Source organism: Schistocerca americana, chromosome 4, assembly GCF_021461395.2.
Source record: "Schistocerca americana isolate TAMUIC-IGC-003095 chromosome 4, iqSchAmer2.1, whole genome shotgun sequence".
Classification (NCBI taxonomy): domain Eukaryota; kingdom Metazoa; phylum Arthropoda; class Insecta; order Orthoptera; family Acrididae; genus Schistocerca; species Schistocerca americana.
The window spans coordinates 341912223-341934005 of NC_060122.1; the positions used below are offsets into that span (position 1 = coordinate 341912223).

Below are 21783 nucleotides of genomic sequence, written 5' to 3' on the forward strand. Positions count from 1 at the left end.
AACGCCTTTCTTGAAGTGTCCGCCACTGGAGCTTGTTCAGCATCTCCGTAACGCTCTCGCCCTGACTAAATGTCCCTATGACGAATCGCGCTGCTTTTCGCTGGATCATGTCTATCTCTTCTATTAATCCAACCTGGTAAGGGTCGCATACTGATGAGCAATACTCAAGAATCGGACGAACAAGCGTTTTGTAAGCTACTTCTTTCGTCGATGAGTCACATTTTCTTAGAATTCTTCCTATGAATCTCAACCTGGCGCCTGCTTTTCCCACTATTTGTTTTATGTGATCATTCCACTTCAGATCGTAGTGGGAATTTACTTTGAAAGGTCATAACTTTCAACTTATAGAATGAAATTTTTAGATTGTTTTCTGCACATTTTTGGTTCAGCTAGTGTACTGATAACTGGTGTTTATCTTCACTTTCTGGTATTATTACTTTCTCGCCTCCAAAGAGTAAATCACTTAATGTAATTTATCGAACTTAATTCCTGGATGATTTATTAATTGCCAGATTTAAGGATATTTGCAGCACAAATGTTTAAAAGTAATTGGTCAAAAGGAACCTCCCTGTATCATTCCCTGATTGATTTTTAACTCATTTGTACTTCACCTTCTCCATTATTACACACATCAAAAAAAGTTTTGGGTCATCCCGGTTCTCACAGCTCCTGAAGATAGACGTTCACTGTGGATATTGTATCACACACACAGTCTCTTTCACTGTTCGGAGATGCCACTAAACTCGCCCAAAGATGCATGTGCAGCGCCTATTAGACGGAGGGGCTCCGACAGCCGATCAGTTCCAGTCATTCCACCAGGAAGGAGGTACACGGCTCGTGTCGTCTGTAGTTCAACCATGCCTAGACGGTCAATACCACGGTTCGATGGCGCCCACATTGTTACTTTCTGCCAGGACGGGCTCTCAACAAGGGAAGTGTCCAAGCGTCTCACAGTGAACCAAAGCGATGTTGTTCAGACATCGAAGAGATACAGAGAGACAGGAAATGTCAATGACATGCCTCGCTCAGGCAGCCCAAGGGGTGACCGCTACTTACGGATTATGGCTCGGAGGAACCCTGACAGCAACACCGGCATGTTGAACAACGCTTTTCGTGCAGCCACAGGACGTCGTGTTACGACTCAAACTGTGCGCAAAAGGCTGTATGATCCGCATATTCACTGCGGACGTCCATGGCGAGGTCCATCTTCGCAACCACACCACCATGCAACGCGGTACAGATGGGCGCAACAACATGACGAATGGACCGCTCAGAATTGGCATCACGTTCTCTTCACTGATGAGAGTCGCTTATGCCTTCAACCAGACAATCGTCGGAGACGTGTTTGGAGGCAATGCGGTCAGGTTGAACGCCTTAGACACACTGTCCAGCGAGTGGAGCAAGATGGAGGTTCTCTGCTGTTTTGGGATGGCATTATGGGGGGCCGACGTACGCCGCCGGTGGTCATGGAAGGCACGATAACGGCTTTACAATACGTGAATCCCATCCTTCGACCGATAGTGCAACAATATCGGCAGCATATTGGCGAAGTGTTTGTCTTTATAGACGACAGTTCGCTCTCCCATCGTGCACATCTTACGAATGACTTCCTTCAGGATACCGACATCGCTCGACTAGAGTGGCCAGCATGTTCCTCAGACATGAACCCTATCGAACACGCTTGGGATAGATTGAAAAGGACTGTTTATGGACGAAGTGATCCAGCAACCACTCTGAGGGATCTACGCCGAATCGCCGTTGAAATGTGGGACAATTTGAACCAGCAGTGCGTTGGTGAACTTGTGTATAGTATGCCAAGACGAACAGAGGCATGCATCAATGCAAGAGGACGTGCTACAGGGCATTAGAGGTACCGGTGTGTACAGAAATCTGGACCATCTCCTCTGAAGGTCTCGCTGTATGGTGGCACAACATGAAATATGAGGTTTTCATGAGCAATAAAAGGGCAGAAATGATATTTATGTTGATCTCTGTTCCAATTTTCTGTTCAAGTTCCGGAACTCTCGGAACCAAAGTGATGCATAACATTTTTGATGTGTGTATATTCTTGTTTCAGTATACACGCTTTTGATTGTCCTTTCAGTTGCGGTGGGTAGCCAGTGTCATTCATTATTGCCAGTAATCTATTTCGATCAACTTGGTCGAAAGCATAACTACCTTCGTTCTTCTGTGAGTCGTTTTATGCAAAAACATTATAAATACCAGACATTTTTTTTCTGAATCCATCTTCATCGTGTGCGAGATATGTCTCAGCGAGAGCGGTTATTCTGTAGGTGAAGGTTTTTTCAGTAGTGTTTGTATGCTATGTTCAGCCTACTAATGCCTCTGTAGTTTCCACATTCGCTAGTATTATCCGTTTTGTAAACCGCGCAAATTTCTGCCCTGTCTCATTTTTGCCAGCACTACTCCATAGGCTATAAGAATCGAATGTAAAAAGTAATTTTCTGCGTATCTGATTAACTCTGCATTTGTGCATCTGTTCCTGCAGCTTCCCTATTGTAATTTCTTTGAGCGTGTTTTGAAATTCATACATAGTTATTATATCAATAGCTACAATTTTTTTTCCTTCATGAATACGCACACCATTCGCAGCATCTTCCTATTTGCACTGTAACTCTTGATAATGTGTAATCCATGGATTTTTTAAATTATTAAGTTTCGTTGTATCCTTTTCTGAATTGTTTATGTACGTATTTACCTTTGCGAGAGACAAGAGATGGTCTTTCATGTCTATTATGATTGATGTGGAAGATAAACCTGCCGCAAGAAACATCATGGGCCGATGTCGTACAAGATCTCTAGTACTAGTTTGTTTTTGTTTCAACGGAGTGTGACTGTGTGGATTCATAATCTTATAGTAACATGATGAAATAAACACTACATGATTTAATTACTTAGCTTATTGAATAACTATCGTTTACTTAGAATTGTATAGTAATAAAAAGCAGAACACAGGTTTATAATACGTGTGTTTCTGATTTAACAATCCACTTCAGTCGTACTATTCCTGAAAATTCTGGGTTAATAGTTGTGTAACTATTTAAAAGTAGCCGTCGGGTCCTTAAAACATTGTAATTATACTATAATAAAACAAAAAGCATATAGTATAAAACACGCTAGGACTTCTTGCCACGTCAATTCAGGGCAAAACCTCGAACATTCGAACACTTCCACCATCCTCATCGTCAGGAGCAACTGACTGTCAAAATCGCTACTGTGGTGACCTTATGTAGCCCAAAGATGGCTTCTGATCGGTCGGTAGTTCGTCATGCTGTCGCAGATGGTGTCAACGTCTGCGCACGTGGCGTCACCGCTTCCACTGTAGCGTAAACATTGTGACGAATATCTCTGGCTCTTCCCTGCGTCGAGAGCTCGCTTCCATACACCGTTATGTGGATTATGTGCGCCATCACGGTTGAAAGTTTCTCACACGTTCTTACTTTTACAGCCTCTTTCGTTACAGAGTCCCAGTATATGAATGCATGGGACAAAAATTTCCTTTGGTGAAGCAGTATTTCATGTCTGTTTACGAGGCTATGCTCAAGAGACTACAAACGTGTTGTCAGAATAACTATAAAATAAAGATGGATGAAGGGAGCCGAACTTAATGCATGTTTATCAGAATGTTCCAAAAAATAGTTAGCCATTTCTGGAGACAACGAAAACCCATAGCCATTCCGTCCGTCATTTCATAAAATTTACCGCTGTACAAGAAGTAGCTGGTGTTCATAACATGTAGGAAGAACTTTATCGTTTCAGGAGGAAAATGCTGGGAAGATGAGGTATCAGATCTCTCTTCCGACCTCCTAAGAAGATTATGCAAATGCTACGTCCCGTTAAGGACGGTCTCGGCCCCCGGATTTCAGGAATTTACAGCATCGCATGTGAATGCGGAAACAATTACATGAGTGAGTCCATCAGCACCGTTTCGTTTAATAGGCTTTTCAGATGTGGCCAAACAAAGAAAATATAACCGTCGAACTGATTTCAAGAGCGATTTAAATTTCCGTGATAAATGTTGAAAAGTGTCAACAAGCTACGCTGCTACGTACTTGGAGTTAGTGTCTGTCAACACTTAACGACAATCAGCGACCGATTTGCTGCAATATAGTACACATTTTACGCTTTTCTTCAGCAGCGTAGAAACCCAGACGGTTTCTTTTCGTTACAGATACGGTGCGGGCTCCATCACCGTCCATGCGGGCTCCACGTCAAGCACCAGCTCTGGTACTACGGTGGGAGTGAGCACCACCATCATCAACGACAGCTTTGACAATCTGGAATACACGGACGACATTGCCCTGCTCGGGGTAAGTTCTCTCCCTTGCATTGCCCCTCTCCTTTTCTTGTGGTACGTGATCCTCTCCGACGTTCTTTTCCTCGGAGACTTATTATTATTAGTATTGGTAATAGGATTTTTATTGTTATTAATATTATTATTCTGTTGTGGATGTTCAGACCTCCACTTCGTAGGGTGCATCCACTGCACACAGAACTGCTGCTTCCCATTCAACATTAATTTTATTGTAATGTAGACTAGTTTAAATAGAATATTCATTGTCCAGCCACCGTGGCGTATGCATCAAAGAGTTTGACTGTTAATCGAAAGGTTTTATGTCCGTTTCTGACCAACGAATAAATTTCGCCATAATTGGAAGGCCAAGTCGTCCAGTATAAGGAGTTCTATTTTATAAACCCAATCTTCGTGTAAGTCTCAAGCACTCTCAAATTAAATATCACATCAAAGTGATGCTTCTCAAGTGTTGCAAGTAAATATGCAACGGGTATTGTATGAGGGTGAGCAACTTTTATGTATTATCAATGCCTCTCGTTTTTACAATTTATTTTTCGATAATTTCTCATCTGAGGAATGGGTGAGCGTGACGAAATCCATCATGTGGAGCGCACTAGAAAAATAGTCAATCTTACTGAAAGCCTAATATTGTATTTTACTTGCATCTGAACTAGGTGAAGTGCAGATTTAACTCAAAACAAACTATCAACGAAGCCTGCCATATTTAGCTAGTGACACTATGGTACCAAGGCCTTCCAAAGTTGTATTTCTCACAACCAACTACTAAATAACACCAACATCTAATCAAAGTTATGTCATAACACCACACTGATACAAACAGAGAACTGGCAAAGCGTTAGTTTAGGAAGGAAGGAAGAAGAATTACTGAAAAATTTATAGCGATGTACAACATAAACTTATGTTACACAACGAGAACTTCCGCTATGTTACTACACATGACGACCAAAGACGTTCATTGAAGAAGACAGAGATAAAACTTCTGCAATAACAAAGAGGCAAAAGAACAAAGTCAATATCTCCCAAATAAAATCTTTGAAATCGAAACATAATTGTTTACCAAAATATGTGCAGGTTGTATGCAAGGAAAATTTCAAGTCTATGTTGACAAAAGAAAATTCAAACCCTACATCAAAGTAAAATGATATTATTGTCGATATAATTTGTTAAAAAAATCACGCAGACAGCTTATTGACACTACTCAAATAATTTGTATGTTTATATATGAGTTTGATTCGATCTGATTGAATTCATTAATATACATGAAAGTTTGTTCTGTGACAATACAAAACATATATTAACACTACCGCTGATCAAACTTACGGCTTAAAGTACACTTCTCAACAAGAGTTACCAGTCTTGTTCCTCCATAAAAATATTCATCCATAGAAATTTTGAATTTTCTGCGTTGCTGACGCATTTTTGCAACAATTTTGACACGGAATGAACCTTGATAAACTTGAGAAGCATCGTGGTAAAATTTGGGCTTGTAAAATAATAATTAAGTTCATGCTCCATTGTAGCGTGCACCAAGCGTGATGCACAGATTAAAATGTGAATGCGGCCATCTGTTGACGTTGAAAAGCAACAGGAGCATAAAGCAGTAATTGATTTTATTTCATATTTTTAAGTTTAGTGGAACAGTAATTGAAGTAAAAATCATATTCTAGGTATCTTGGAGTGGTGAATGAAAACAGCTTAATATTTTAGATACGGAAATAAAGCGTTTACTTAAATTTCTCATAAATAATTCAGATCATTCGGATACTTTTGAACACGGTGCAAAAATTCAGAGTCTGAATACTTTTCAGCACAGGCAGGATTTGTGCACCGTGGGTGTGTTGTGATTGGCTGTTACATTTTAATTGAGTCTAACGCTATGGGATATGACTGGAGCAGTGGGGAGATTAGGAGAACGAATGGGTGTGTGGAGGCGGACAGGGGAAGGGAGAGACAGGGTAGGGGAAAAGTAGGGATGGTTGTGACGGCATGACGATCACATCATTTATAAATCTGAAGCCATTAGCAATAAGGGTGATGATGTTACTGATAAGGGCAGGGCTTTCGACTTCTTGAGTTGAGGTTTACGAGGGGGGGATATGATGTGCACGTGATCACCCTAATCAATTTCAGAAGGCGTTTGAAGGTCAAAGTTTCCTGTATAATATCTTGATATAATACTTTTATACTGACAGCAGTTGACAAACAAAGCTTGTTATCAATCTGTGTTTTTCGATGCATTCGACACCATCAGAATAACGATTAACACAGTAAATGAAAAATGTTCCATAACATGATAGTATTCTCAGCAGCACTAGAGGAGGATTTAAAATACTTCATCTGCGCAAAAGAAAAAGAAGTACATGTAAATGAAATATTTGTATATCGTCTTAGGTTTGTAGATATGGTTCTCGGGAGAATCTTTGGACGTCATTATTAAGTCCCACGATATTTCATTAGTGCAGCTGATCAAACGTGTTCTGTGACGAACACCACGCTGACTTTTGACTGGAGCCTTCTGATTTTGCCAATCAATGTAGGAAATGCACATGCATTAAGGCGCCAAATTCTTTGGCCAATAGTGAAGTATTCTAATTTTTAGCAGGAAGGATCACTATAATACACGTCAGACAATGAACCAAGAACCGCGATGTATCCAAAAAAGCTCTTGTTCATTCTGTGAATTGCAAAAGTGACCTCTATCGGAAGATGTATGTAGAATTACGCCTTCACGCTGGCGTGTGACCATCGTCGACGCTGTTATCTGAATAGTTTACTTGCCAGCGAATCGTCATCCCTTGGTTGATCAACAGTTTCCCCCATGTAGACGCTGTGACTTTAGTACTGCTAGCGCTGGATACCACGCAGCACTAACTCAGAAACCCGTATCTCTGTTTACAATATTTCACACGTATCTCGACCAGTTCTTTACACAGTCTTACTACAAATACGTCGCTAAGAGAATTTTAGTGCTTTGATGATTCGTTTCATGACTATACTCAAACAGTAATCGGCCACCACAGATTTCTCTAGTTAGGTCAAGACGTGTGCGCTGTTAACATTCACTTATCTGCCTTCCTCTGTCTGATGTGTGTCGTCTCCCAGCTACAAGGCCTTTTCAAGCAAAAATGGTCCTTAACTGAGCCTATAATTAGCACTCACTTTTGAAAGTGGATGGAAGGCGCATTTAACTTTATGTTTCGGCAGTAATCCTCCATTTTTCGAAGACGAAATGCTGACATACGGCAAGACAATCAGTCCTCTCTGTTCTTCACTTTCTTCTAGCTCCTCACATTATCTCACATACACACGGTGTACGACATCTTCAGCGGATATTGGTCATTGAATAAAAAGTAGGTCGATTTGAGCACATGCTTAAACAAATATTTCCAGTTTTTAGGCAATGAGTAAGGACGATTCCTGTAATTGAACTCGATTAAAAGTAAGACCACATAGAAACTCGTGAATATCTCTGATGGTGTGTCGTAAGTTCTTGAAACTATCAAAGAAGACTTCTGAGTTATTTATGTACTGCTCACATTTTTCCTGAAGAGGGGCAGCAGCCTTTTCAGTAGTTGCAAGGGCAACAGTCTGGATGATTGACTGATCTGGCCTTGTAACAATAACCAAAACGGCCTTGCTGTGCTGGTACTGCGAACGGCTGAAAGCAAGGGGAAACTACAGCCGTAATTTTTCCCGAGGGCATGCAGCTTTACTGTATGATTACATGATGATGGCGTCCTCTTGGGTAAAATATTCCGGAGGTAAAATAGTCCCCCATTCGGATCTCCGGGCGGGGACTACTCAAGAGGATGTCGTTATCAGGAGAAAGAAAACTGGTGTTCTACGGATCGGAGCGTGGAATGTCAGATCCCTTAATCGGGCAGGTAGGTTAGAAAATTTAAAAAGGGAAATGGATAGGTTAAAGTTAGATATAGTGGGAATTAGTGAAGTTCGGTGGCAGGAGGAACAAGACTTCTGGTCAGGTGACTACAGGGTTATAAACACAAAATCAAATAGGGGTAATGCAGGAGTAGGTTTAATAATGAATAGGAAAATAGGAATGCGGGTAAGCTACTACAAACAGCATAGTGAACGCATTATTGTGGCCAAGATAGATACGAAGCCCACACCTACTACAGTAGTACAAGTTTATATGCCAACTAGCTCTGCAGATGACGAAGAAATTGAAGAAATGTATGATGAAATAAAAGAAATTATTCAGATTGTGAAGGGAGACGAAAATTTAATAGTCATGGGTGACTGGAATTCGAGTGTAGGAAAAGGGAGAGAAGGAAACATAGTAGGTGAATATGGATTGGGGGACAGAAATGAAAGAGGAAGCCGCCTGGTAGAATTTTGCACAGAGCACAACATAATCATAACTAACACTTGGTTTAAGAATCATGAAAGAAGGTTGTATACATGGAAGAACCCTGGAGATACTAAAAGGTATCAGATAGATTATATAATGGTAAGACAGAGATTTAGGAACCAGGTTTTAAATTGTAAGACATTTCCAGGGGCAGATGTGGACTCTGACCACAATCTATTGGTTATGACCTGTAGATTAAAACTGAAGAAACTGCAAAAAGGTGGGAATTTAAGGAGATGGGACCTGGATAAACTAAAAGAACCAGAGTTTGTACAGAGATTCAGGGAGAGCATAAGGGAGCAATTGACAGGAATGGGGGAAATAAATACAGTAGAAGAAGAATGGGTAGCTTTGAGGGATGAAGTAGTGAAGGCAGCAGAGGATCAAGTAGGTAAAAAGACGAGGGCTAGTAGAAATCCTTGGGTAACAGAAGAAATATTGAATTTAATTGATGAAAGGAGAAAATATAAAAATGCAGTAAGTGAAACAGGCAAAAAGGAATACAAACGTCTCAAAAATGAGATCGACAGGAAGTGCAAAATGGCTAAGCAGGGATGGCTAGAGGACAAATGTAAGGATGTAGAGGCCTATCTCACTAGGGGTACGATAGATACCGCCTACAGGAAAATTAAAGAGACCTTTGGAGATAAGAGAACGACTTGTATGAATATCAAGAGCTCAGATGGAAACCCAGTGCTAAGCAAAGAAGGGAAAGCAGAAAGGTGGAAGGAGTATATAGAGGGTCTATACAAGGGCGATGTACTTGAGGACAATATTATGGAAATGGAAGAGGATGTAGATGAAGATGAAATGGGAGATACGATACTGCGTGAAGAGTTTGACAGAGCACTGAAAGACCTGAGTCGAAACAAGGCCCCCGGAGTAGACAATATTCCATTGGAACTACTGACGGCCGTGGGAGAGCCAGTCCTGACAAAACTCTACCATCTGGTGAGCAAGATGTATGAAACAGGCGAAATACCCTCAGACTTCAAGAAGAATGTAATAATTCCAATCCCAAAGAAAGCAGGTGTTGACAGATGTGAAAATTACCGAACTATCAGCTTAATAAGTCACAGCTGCAAAATACTAACACGAATTCTTTACAGAGGAATGGAAGAACTAGTAGAAGCCAACCTCGGGGAAGATCAGTTTGGATTCCGTAGAAACACTGGAACACGTGAGGCAATACTGACCTTACGACTTATCTTAGAAGAAAGATTAAGGAAAGGCAAACCTACGTTTCTAGCATTTGTAGACTTAGAGAAAGCTTTTGACAATGTTGACTGGAATACTCTCTTTCAAATTCTAAAGGTGGCAGGGGTAAAATACAGGGAGCGAAAGGCTATTTACAATTTGTACAGAAACCAGATGGCAGTTATAAGAGTCGAGGGACATGAAAGGGAAGCAGTGGTTGGGAAGGGAGTAAGACAGGGTTGTAGCCTCTCCCCGATGTTGTTCAATCTGTATATTGAGCAAGCAGTAAAGGAAACAAAAGAAAAATTCGGAGTAGGTATTAAAATTCATGGAGAAGAAATAAAAACTTTGAGGTTCGCCGATGACATTGTAATTCTGTCAGAGACAGCAAAGGACTTGGAAGAGCAGTTGAATGGAATGGACAGTGTCTTGAAAGGAGGATATAAGATGAACATCAACAAAAGCAAAACAAGGATAATGGAATGTAGTCTAATTAAGTCGGGTGATGCTGAGAGAATTAGATTAGGAAATGAGGCACTTAAAGTAGTAAAGGAGTTTTGCTATTTGGGGAGCAAAATAACTGATGATGGTAGAAGTAGAGAGGATATAAAATGTAGACTGGCAATGGCAAGGAAAGCGTTTCTGAAGAAAAGAAATTTGTTAACATCCAGTATTGATTTAAGTGTCAGGAAGTCATTTCTGAAAGTATTCGTATGGAGTGTAGCCATGTATGGAAGTGAAACATGGACGATAAATAGTTTAGACAAGAAGAGAATAGAAGCTTTCGAAATGTGGTGCTACAGAAGAATGCTGAAGATTAGATGGGTAGATCATGTAACTAATGAGGAAGTATTGAATAGGATTGGGGAGAAGAGAAGTTTGTGGCACAGCTTGACCAGAAGAAGGGATCGGTTGGTAGGGCATGTTCTGAGGCATCAAGGGATCACCAATTTAGTATTGGAGGGCAGCGTGGAGGGTAAAAATCGTAGAGGGAGACCACGAGATGAATACACTAAGCAGATTCAGAAGGATGTAGGTTGCAGTAGGTACTGGGAGATGAAAAAGCTTGCACAGGATAGAGTAGCATGGAGAGCTGCATCAAACCAGTCTCAGGACTGAAGACCACAACAACAACAACACATTTTTCTATAACCGGCCTCGGCTATGACGGCAGATATCTTGCTTGTCAAGTTGTATGTTGGCACCACAATATTGCTCACAGTTGCGCGTACTTGCACGCTACCTTATGAATTTTAATCAGTCCTTATGACTGGGAGGTACAGTGGCCTGCGCACGTAGTTTCGTGGCCATAATGTCAGAGATAGAGCTCTATATACTTTCGGTGTATTTTGGCTTTTCAGACCCTAGTACGCGATATGTAGAATCGTTCAACAATTGATACCTCTTGCTTAATAACATTCTTCTGAAAAGGTGACGTTTGCGTCGCCTACACTCGCCGGTACCATCATAACTTCAGAGTATTCTCGTAAAGTCGAAGCGCTAATCTCTCTGCAGCAGAAATAGTGTTCCCTAGCGTTACTGCCCGCGTTAGAGGGCAACAACTCTACAGCCAGATGTCCCCGGCTGCATCCATGAGAAATTTCAAGGTTCCCCGCGCATGACCAGAGTTCCTCGATCCATTTTTCGACAGGTGGCATAGCGGTAAATTCCACTACCGGTCAAGAATTGCTGGATACTGATCAACGAATCTGGCGCCTTCAGGCTTGCGCACTGCAAACACAGACTGACATAAACAGGAGTCTGCATTCATAACCCAGCAGCGCGTTGTAGAGCCCGGAGACATCGGCAAGTTACGCCCATTAAATGCTACGGAGATTTCACGACAAGGTTCGCCGTTTCTCCCAATGGCCTTTTCTAATATTTCTTCGTCGGGCGTTTGACTCTAGAGCACCACATTTCACCACCCAAACGGATTTCTCAACAGAGAAAGTTACGCTTGAGAGAAAACAATCACATACAGTAAAATAATAACGAAAACATAGGCACACTAGCTAAGCTGTTATAAACTTCACACCCACCAACAGACGTATTTGTTTTCCTTTGTGCTATACGTGTGGTGTACAGATTTTCTTCGCAACTTGATTTTCAGCTGGGATCTACTGCTTACTCAAAATGATAGTCGTATTCATCAAATTGTCATTCATTGCTTTACGGTCGTCCAATGCCATCCGTTCCGAAGATAAGTCCGTCGTTTCTGGGAGCCATGAAGTTTCATTTGCAGGAGTTACGGCCTAAAATCAATGAACTCATCATTACACAGTGGATGGAACATCGAATGCTACACTTTCGAAGCTGAAGGTCTGAATTTCACTTAAAACTAATGACATTCAGAAAGTGTATCTTAACTGTCAATCACATTCCCCAGTCTGAGATATGATGCTGCCCACTGACCCATGTCAACTCTGACTCATGTAAAGAAATTCTCAAAGATTATTGTCCTGTACGCAATGTGTGCCAAATATACCAACGTCGTCATGGCGTACCTCAAAACTAAAAGTTGTACATTATAGATTTTAAAAGAATTAAGTTAATGACGGTAATTCCGTATTGAGGATACTCCTACAAAACTTCATTGTACACTTTATTTTTCGGCTAAAATGATACTTTCATCCTTTGATCATTTTGAGTTATTCAGGAGAGACAGAGAGAGACAGAGAATACAACCTGAATGTAGCTTCAAGACTTAATAACCTTTTTACTTATTAAGGAGGCCAAATCAAATTTTGTGAACAAACAATAACTTGAATCCCGTATCATTATAAAATCGTCTCGCAGGCACTACTGAAACCTGTTGAGGTTTTACTTCTATTTATAAATCTGTGTAACAAATGTTCCAATACCCATACGCACCTATCGTTAAAGAAACTTCGAAAATAATATAATATAGAAGACAACAGTTGCTCCTGCGTTGGATTTAAAATAACTGTGATCATTAGTAAATCTGCAGGCAAATCGAAGCATGGACAAATCCAAAATAACGAGGCTGAAACGCATGTACTAACCAATGCAGCTTGAGTAGGGCCGACATCCCAGACGGTTGCTCACTTCAGTACAGGTTTTAAGACACGTTGTTTTTGTTGTCGTCTTCAATCCAGAGACTGGTTTGATGCAGCTCTCCATGCTACTCTATCCTGTTCAAGCTTCTTCAACACCGAGTAACTACTGCAACGTACATCCTTTTGAATCTCCTTAGTGTATTCATCTCTCGGTCTTCCTCTACGATTTTTACCCTCCACGCTTCCCTCCAATACTAACTTGGTGATCCCTTGATGCCTCAGAACGTTTCCTACCAACCGACCCTTTCTTTTAGTCAGGTTGTACCACAAATTCCTCTTCTTCCCAATTCTTTTCAGTACCTCCTCATTAGTTACGTGATCTACCCATGTAATCTTCAGCATTTCGAAAGCTTCTATTCTCTTCTTGTCTAAACTATTTATCGTCCATGTTTCGCTTCCACATATGGCTAGGCTTGTTCTAAGGAATACATAGACAAAATATGTAATATTTACATGAGTGGTACACAGCACATGGGCCCAAAACCAAAAACGACACGGGAATTAATAGCACACAACTGAGACTATTCGATCTACAAGTACTTAAGGGAAATAGAAATTTATGTAACTAAATAAGAGTAGACTACAACACACACGAGCCTTTCAACCTTAACGGAAAATAATAGTTATAGATATCTGAAACTTAATAAAGAATGCAGGTACATTTTTATAGATTTAAGTCAACTGACAATAAAAACACTTTTAAGAATATGTGAAACGTACAAAAATACAAGCACCAATAATGATAATAATACGGTGCTTCACCAACACATCTTGTAATAGAGTCAATGTTTAACCTCGGCAGCTGCACATAGTGGAGCCGCTGATCCACGCGAAAGGCATTGTCCAAACAAGGCCAGCGGAATATATCACGCCTCCTCACGTCAGTAACACCAAACAAAACTCAGTAGCTAAACACATGGTTTTTCACGAATACCAGCAGGAAGTTAACAGCATGAGACTTGCCGAATTCCTGTGTCAGTCCAAGGAGAATTTTGGGATGGTGTACGTCTGCACGTCCACCAAGCAATGCAGTTCAGAGGCAGCGCCGGTCACACTCAATAGTATGGCTCGGCTCTCAAGTACGCATTTGCACGCTGTCCACGCTATACATCCGCCATTGAAACCCCCCGAGCGGACGGCCAGAGCAAGAAAGCCCAGGCCACGATCCAGGAAGGTTCCTGCCATTTACAGAACTCCAAACAAACCGCCCCAGTGTGACCTGCGCATGGGCTTACGTCGAAAAGCACTGAAAAGGCCCACCTCATGGGATGCCAGAGAAACAGCAGCTAAGCAAGGAAATCCGAATAGGTTCCGCTTCACAGCTACTGGTACGAGCACGTGCACGCTTCATCAAGTGCAATATGGTTTAATGGTATATAAGTAATACGAGAAAAGAATATATTAACCGTACATGACGAAAAACTCGCGACACCAATAAGAAGTTTTGCGACAGAAACGAAATTTCGTAGGCGAGTTTCTGCATCTGAAGGATGACGTCTATTCAAACTTCGCGCTGTTCATGTGAGAAGATGCAAATCAGATTTGCTTTAAATGCGTTGTGAGCGTTAATTACCTTTGAGATTGGACGTGGTGAGTTGATGCCAGTCAAGAGCGCTCTTAAGGCGACAAAGACGGAATAAACAACACTTCACTCGGTTTGAATGGAATCTTGTAATAGGGCTACGAGAAGTTGAATGTTCCTTCTGCCATACTGCACAAAGGCTTGGCAGGAATGAGCTACTGCCTATGGTTGCTGGGAGCAGCAGTCATGAGAATGTGCGGCTGTAAGGAGACCGGGCTCCGGACGACCAAGTGGCACTACTGAGACGGATGCAAATGTGTTCGGCGTGTGGCTCTGGTGTGTCTAAATGCACCTGCAGCAGAAATCTGAGCAGCAGTTGGCACCACAGTGACACAACGAACTGTTGCAAATCTGTTACTTCAAGTGTGATTCTCAGCCACACGCCCTGTAGCGTGCATTGCAACGACTCCAAACCACCGCTACTTGCGGCTTCAGTGGTTTCAAGCGAGAGCTCACTGGAGCTCAGAGTGAAGGTCTGTTGTGTTTTCTTATGAAAGCTAGTTCAGCCTTGTTACTAGTGCTGGCCATCTTTTGGTTAGACGGAGGCCAGTTGTGGGCCTGCAACCAACCTGTCTGCGTGCTACACACACTGGGCCAACACCTGGAGTTGTATACTGATGTGAGACTGCTAGTAGTTGTTATCCCATGGAATATGACTTCAAATTTGTATGTCAATCGCTGTGATTAGGTCTTTTGAGCTGTCATTTGTGAACAATGCTGCAGAGAGTGGTTTCCAAAAGGTAACGTTCGCACACATACCGTTGTTGTAGTTCAACATGCTCTACAGAGTGTCGAGATGTTGCCTTGGCCCGGTCTCTCATCAACTCTGTCTCAAAACGAACACATATGGGACATCACAGGACGACATGGTTCTGAGCATTATGGGACTCAACTGCTGTGGTCATAAGTCCCCTAGAACTTAGAACTACTTAAACCTAACTAACCTAAGGACATCACACACATCCATGCCCAAGGCAGGATTCGAACCTGCGACCGTAGCGGTCGCGCGGTTCCAGACTGTAGCGCCTACAACCGCTCGGCCACTCCGGCCTTCCACAACTTGGCCAGCATCGTCCACAATCACGATTACCCATCACTATATTGACCGATGAAGTGTAACAGACGTGGAACTCTATTCTATAAATTGACTTCCGCCAAGTGTACAGCACAGTGCATGCATGTTTACATGCCTGCATTAAACGTTCTGGCGATTACAGCGTTTATTAACGTACCAGAACCGTACATTTGCAGTGGCATATCTCACGCTTACATTAATCTGTGGTCTTGCAATGTTAATCACTTAAATACATTGCCTTGATAAATGTATTCCCGAAATTTCATAACTCTACATTAATTATTTTTTATACTGCTTTTTGCATCACATTAGTTTGGTATTGGTTGCTTAGTTTTTGGCTAGCCCAAGGACATTAGGAGGCAGCCAGAATATCAGGATAAACATAGTGGCAGCACAGTAAAACACAAGTCTTCGATACTGGATAACTACTGCATGATGTAAAGCGATTGCTGCGTCACACAAATTAGTTGGAGTAGACCTACAAGACTAGTGGCAGTTACTAATGTATGGTAGAGTCCTCCGTCGGCTGTCAGCTTACAGTGTTGTCTCATTTCTTGCAGCTGTCGCAGTCGCTGTCGTTCTCGTCGACTATAGCGGCCGTCTCCCTGCCGTCATCCGGTCAGCAGACATCCGCCGGCGCCACTGGCACTGTGGTTGGCTGGGGATCCACCTCCAAGGTGAGACCACTGATGTCACCAGTTTAAAGTAGGAATGAGGGTCAGAACACCCAGCCGTGTCGACTGGGTGATGATGATGTTGATGTTGATGATGATGACGATGAGTGAAGCGAGAGAATGAAATCTGGTACTGACATACAATGGTGGTACATACTCACTGTTTCAGTCATCCGCTGTCAGCAGCCTGCGCAAGGTCAACGTCGCCGTGTGGTCGGACTCGGACTGCCAGTCGACGTACTCGGACTACATCTACCTCTTTATGCCGGCCATGAACATCTGCGCAGGAGACTCAGGCAAAGGGTCATGCGATGTGAGTTGCGATCTTTTCTTACCTACAATATTGCACTCCCTCGGCTCGTGCCTTCCAGCTGCCTGGCTGTACGAAACTCCTTACCCGTTCACGACAATATTACTGTTCCCATTTTACCACTCAGCTATAGTCGTTCTCTAAGTAGTAACTTACAGAACATATTTCCCTAGAAATATGTGTAACGTCCCATACGTAGACCAACGATCAGAGGGTGCACCACCAAGGTGATTTCTAACATCTGTCACTTAAATTACGAGAACTAGTCAATTAATTATCAACAGAATCATTGTGATAAACTTGACTCGTATTTTTATACTAGTTTTAGACACACACAATTCCATTTCTTCTGTCAGTAAACAACTTCTCAATAGCGCTCTACGAGGTTACGCACACACCATGCACCGGAGAGTGATTAGAATTTTATAAATAAGAGCGTGCCAGTCCAGGACGACCGCTGCCACTGCTGACCAGGTCATGATGACAGTCTTTTGGGATATTTGTGGTGTCACTCCCGTGGATGTGTTGCCAGATTCGGAGAAAAGTGATGCTGGTCCACAGTGCCACATACCACCCCTAAGCTCCTGCCTAGGTGACGCAGTAATAGTAATAACCAACGTTGATGACACGACTATGGAGATAACTTATGCATTTTGTAAGTGGATATATGAATAGCAGTACAACGTCAAAACACTGAAATGAGACACCAGCATTTGGGAACTGTGAGAGACGGTCAATAAATAAGCCCAAACATTTCTACACACACACACACACACACACACACACACATATATATATATATATATATATATATATATATATATATATATATATATATATATACGAGGGCGGTTCAGAAAGTAACCTCCGATTGGTCACAGTGCGGGTTGTGGGGGGAGTAGCGACGCCATCTGTGCGTTCACGCACTCAACAGGTCAGTCGGCATCAAGCCGTGGTCGAGTGAACGTCGTACCTGCGCTAGTTTAGTTTTTGTGGCGGTTTGAAATGTGTGCTGCAATAGAAAACCCCGACAAATGTGAAGTGCGTGCTGTCATAAGGTTTTTTACAGCCAAAGGATATTCTGCAGCAGCTATTCATCGTGAGCTTTGTGCCGTGTGAAGGAGTTGTCCGTGAATGGGTACGTTTATTTAGAAGTGGACGAGAAAACGTTCATGATGAAGAGAGGAGTGGTAGACCATCATTGGTGACTGACGAACTCGTTCAGACAGTTGATGCAAAAGTTCGTGAAAATCGACGTTTCTCAATGTCGGAGTTGTCTACTGGTTTTCCACAGATTTCTAAGACTCTCTTGTACGAGATAGTGACAGCAAGATTGGGTTACCGTAAGTTCTGTGCACGATGGGTGCCCAAAATTCTTACCGACCACCACAAAACTCAAAGAATGGCCTCTGCATTAGACTTTCTGTCACGTTATGAGGACGAAGGAGAACCATTGTTAAACAGAATCGTGACCGGTGACGAAACCTGGACTAAGTACGTGAACTCTGAGACAAAAGAACAATCAAGGATGTGGGCACATTCAAATTCGCCTACCAAACCAAGAAATGCCTCGCAAGATTTTTCTGCCAGAAAACTGATGGCAACGATGTTTTGGGATGCCAAAGGGGTGTTGTTGGTTGAATTCATGGAACGTGGTACGACCATTAATCAAGACGTGTACTGTGAAACAATAAAAAAGTTACGACGGGCTATACAGAACAAACACCGTGGTATGCTGACTTCCGGTATCGTTTTTTTGCACGATAACGCCCGTCCTCACTCTGCTCGCAGAACAACGGTCCTTCTTGAGTCCTTCAAGTGGGACGTTATCAACCATCCACCTTACAGCCCAGACCTGGCGCCAAGTGATTATCACCTCTTCATGCATTTGAAGAAATGGCTCGGGTCACAGCGGTTTGATGACGACGAAGAGCTCAAAGGTGCGGTCACAGGCTGGCTCCAGGCACAAGCGGGTGATTTTTATGCAGAAGGAATTTCAAAGCTTGTGAAGAGATACGATAAGTGCCTCAATCGCTATGGAGACTATGTAGAAAAATAGTGCAGAGATGTAGTTGTATATATTAAAATATTTTTATTTAACTTGGTGTATTTTTTTAAATCAACCGGAGGTTACTTTCTGAACGGCCCTCGTATATATATATATATATATATATATATATATATATATATATATATATATATATATATATATACGAGGCTCCCATGTGGCATAAGGTAGGAACCCTCACCAGAGATAATAATCTCAGATACAGGTATAGTACGGTAAGCCAAAATTTCACGAGTTTCAAAGGATTCCAAACCTGCTCTCCCTGCACTGTTACATGCAACGAAAGCAACTGTTGTCCATCCATTACCCAAACCTGAGGAAGTAGAACTTTTCATCAAAGAAAAATTAAACCTCGCGCCACAAAACAAAGTAGGTCCATTTATAAGAACAAATTGAGCAGTTTTACCTACTCCCCTTACTTCGTTCTTTTTGCCCTTCGTGGAAGATGTCGAAGCACCAAGGGTGCCGTCCACATTTACAAGTGTTTTGTAAACAAGCAATCGTCGGCGACGACGATAACAACGTTTACGAACCATTGTAAGAAGCAGTGCCTCAGTGGCTATTCACTCACACAAGAGTGAATGCGCTGGCAGGACAGTGTGCTCCTTATATAGCATCAGTCCTGGCGCACGCAGCGGATGTGGACTTCCGGGCGCCCATTCATAAGCGCGCCTTATCACCCGCAGTTGCGCAATCGGCAACTTGATTTTAGCCGACGATTGCTTGTTTACAAAACACTTGTAAATGTGGATGGCACCCTTGGTGCTTCGACATCTTCCACGAAGGGCAAAAAGAACGAAGTAAGGGGAGTAGGTAAAACTGCTCAATTTGTTCTTATAAATGGACCTACTTTGTTTTGTGGCGCGAGGTTTAATTTTTCTTTGATGAAAAGTTCTACTTCCTCAGGTTTGGGTAATGGATGGATAACAGTTGCTTTCGTTGCATGTAACAGTGTCGCAGTGGAAGATTGTCGCATTGTGGGTGACTGTACTCTGTATAACCATTGAAAGCAGTCCTCAAAAAAGGCCCTTTTAAGGGCCACATACTACACATTGATCTTGCCAAAAGCCGAGAAGCGATTCTTCTTGGTGTTGTAGTGTTGTAGCTCTCTGGGGCACTCTGGGATGCTCCCTGGGTGTTTCTCTGGGTGCTCAATAGATGGCTCTGACCACAGTGGCGCGTGACCTTGAGTGTGCGAGAGAGAGCGCTGTGGAGTGTGTGTGAGAGAGAGAGGTGCAGCGAGCCCTATATATATATATATATATATAGGGACAATCCCGTACGACATATTCTGTTGTGCCTGTTTCACCACACGTACGTGCTCGGATACGAAAAACTAGCGCGTGTAGATTATACTTTAAAGAGATATGTCGTTCTATGAAGCTCGACACATCAACTAAAGGCAATTCGAAATTCTTCCACAAGAGTACATATAAAAAGGGTCCGACTGACGCGGTGCTTCTACAATTGCGTAACGTATGCAACACTTCTTTCGTTATATGAAATCGATGTTTTCTTTGCCTAATCATTCAGACCTCTCAACTAAATTGTTGCTCACTGTCTGTTCTTTGTCGAACCAAACCTTGATAAAATTACGGACTAAACCCTGGTGAAATAATATTTATATTTTTGCGGATAAATGCACTTGTCTATGTACGACTGCGATCATTTCTTTATGCACTTGTACTTCCTAAATTAACACAACATTCCTTAGACATTCTCATAATGGAAAGGTTTCTCGGCAGAATGCTCCAAGAACCACTGATCACAAATCAAATGCAAAGGAAAGCGGAATATGAGAGGGAATTAGACTGACTGAAGTTCATGCTGATAAAAATGTGCATTTATTATAATCAAATCCCACCACCACGTCCACACACAGTGAACACACCGTGAACAAGTATTGATTTTACATGATCCCTTACAAAACAACGAAAAACATTTGTACACTTCATTCTGATCAACAGCATAGTCCTTTTGGGAGGAATCAGGATGTCAGCCACCGCGCAACCTCGCTCGAGGAAAGTTTTTTTGAGAAGAACTGGCCTATTTAGAATTATTGAGGCAAACACGCTTCAGATTTTTCTAAAGTGCAGCCGGAAATTCAGTCTACCACGTGGACCTCTCCATTCCCAATACTTACATATATTAACGACGCTGAAGACATTAGAGTCTTTTTATTTTTCGCAGGGGTAGAGGAATATTGTGGTTGTGTTAGGCTGGTACGAAATAATAATAATCTGGGGTATGAAACGAAACAACAAGGTACGTGTAAGTTGATAAGCTGGTAAACCAGGCCGGTCGGAGTGTCCGAGCGGTTCTAGGCGCTTCAGTCTGGAACCGCGCAACCACTACGGTCGCAGTTTCGAATCCTGCTCGGGCATGGATGTGTGTGATGTCCTTAGGTTAGTTAGGTTTAAGTAGTTCTAAGTTCTAGGGGACTGATGACCTCAGAAGTTAAGTCCCTTAGTGCTCAGAACCATTTGGTAAACCAGATGCAGCTAGTGGTTTTCGATGCTTATCTGACCACGCCTGATTAAATGGTTTCCTTGGATCAACTTTTGGCTCGGAGACTTCAAAGGACAGCGTTAGATTCGTTGATAGCGTTCTAAGAGCATTCGCGAGTTACATGATATCTGAACCTTAACAATTTCTTCCATCTTTTTCAGGGTGACGACGGTGGCCCCCTACTGGTGAACGGCCAACAGGTGGGAATCTCCTCGTGGAATGGGTTCGATTGTGCCACTTCGCAGTATCCAGGAGTCTTTGTTGAAGTTTCCTACTACGTCGACTGGATCAATCAGAATACACGATGATGGCGGCAGATGTGAATTTTAGCATTCTGTGAAATATTACCATAAAATACTAAATGTACAAAAAATAAATACTACTTTCTCTCAGTGTTTACTTTAATAAATGTCTGAAAAAAACCTTAAGAATTTAGGTTCAATTTCTTCTTAATCACTAACCGATTGGACGGTGACATAACCTCCAAACGAATGACTGCATTTGCTTATGAGAAAAGAGAATCTTCGGAACTTAATTACAAACGAACGTTAAGAAACACACTTTTCATATACTCTAAAAGAACG

General features: G+C 42.1%; 1 protein-coding gene across 1 annotated transcript in view; it reads left to right on the forward strand.

Moving 5' to 3' along the window:
• LOC124613462 (trypsin beta-like) overlaps positions 1-21540 on the forward strand; it is a 34778-nt gene extending 13238 nt beyond the window's left edge. Inside the window, exons 4-7 of the mRNA XM_047142167.1 lie at positions 4193-4331; positions 16200-16316; positions 16483-16626; positions 21361-21540. Of these exons, the coding sequence (XP_046998123.1) occupies positions 4193-4331; positions 16200-16316; positions 16483-16626; positions 21361-21507 (547 nt within the window). The 3' untranslated portion in view covers positions 21508-21540. The remainder of the gene's footprint in view (positions 1-4192; positions 4332-16199; positions 16317-16482; positions 16627-21360) is intronic.
• The last annotated feature ends 243 nt before the right edge of the window (positions 21541-21783 follow it).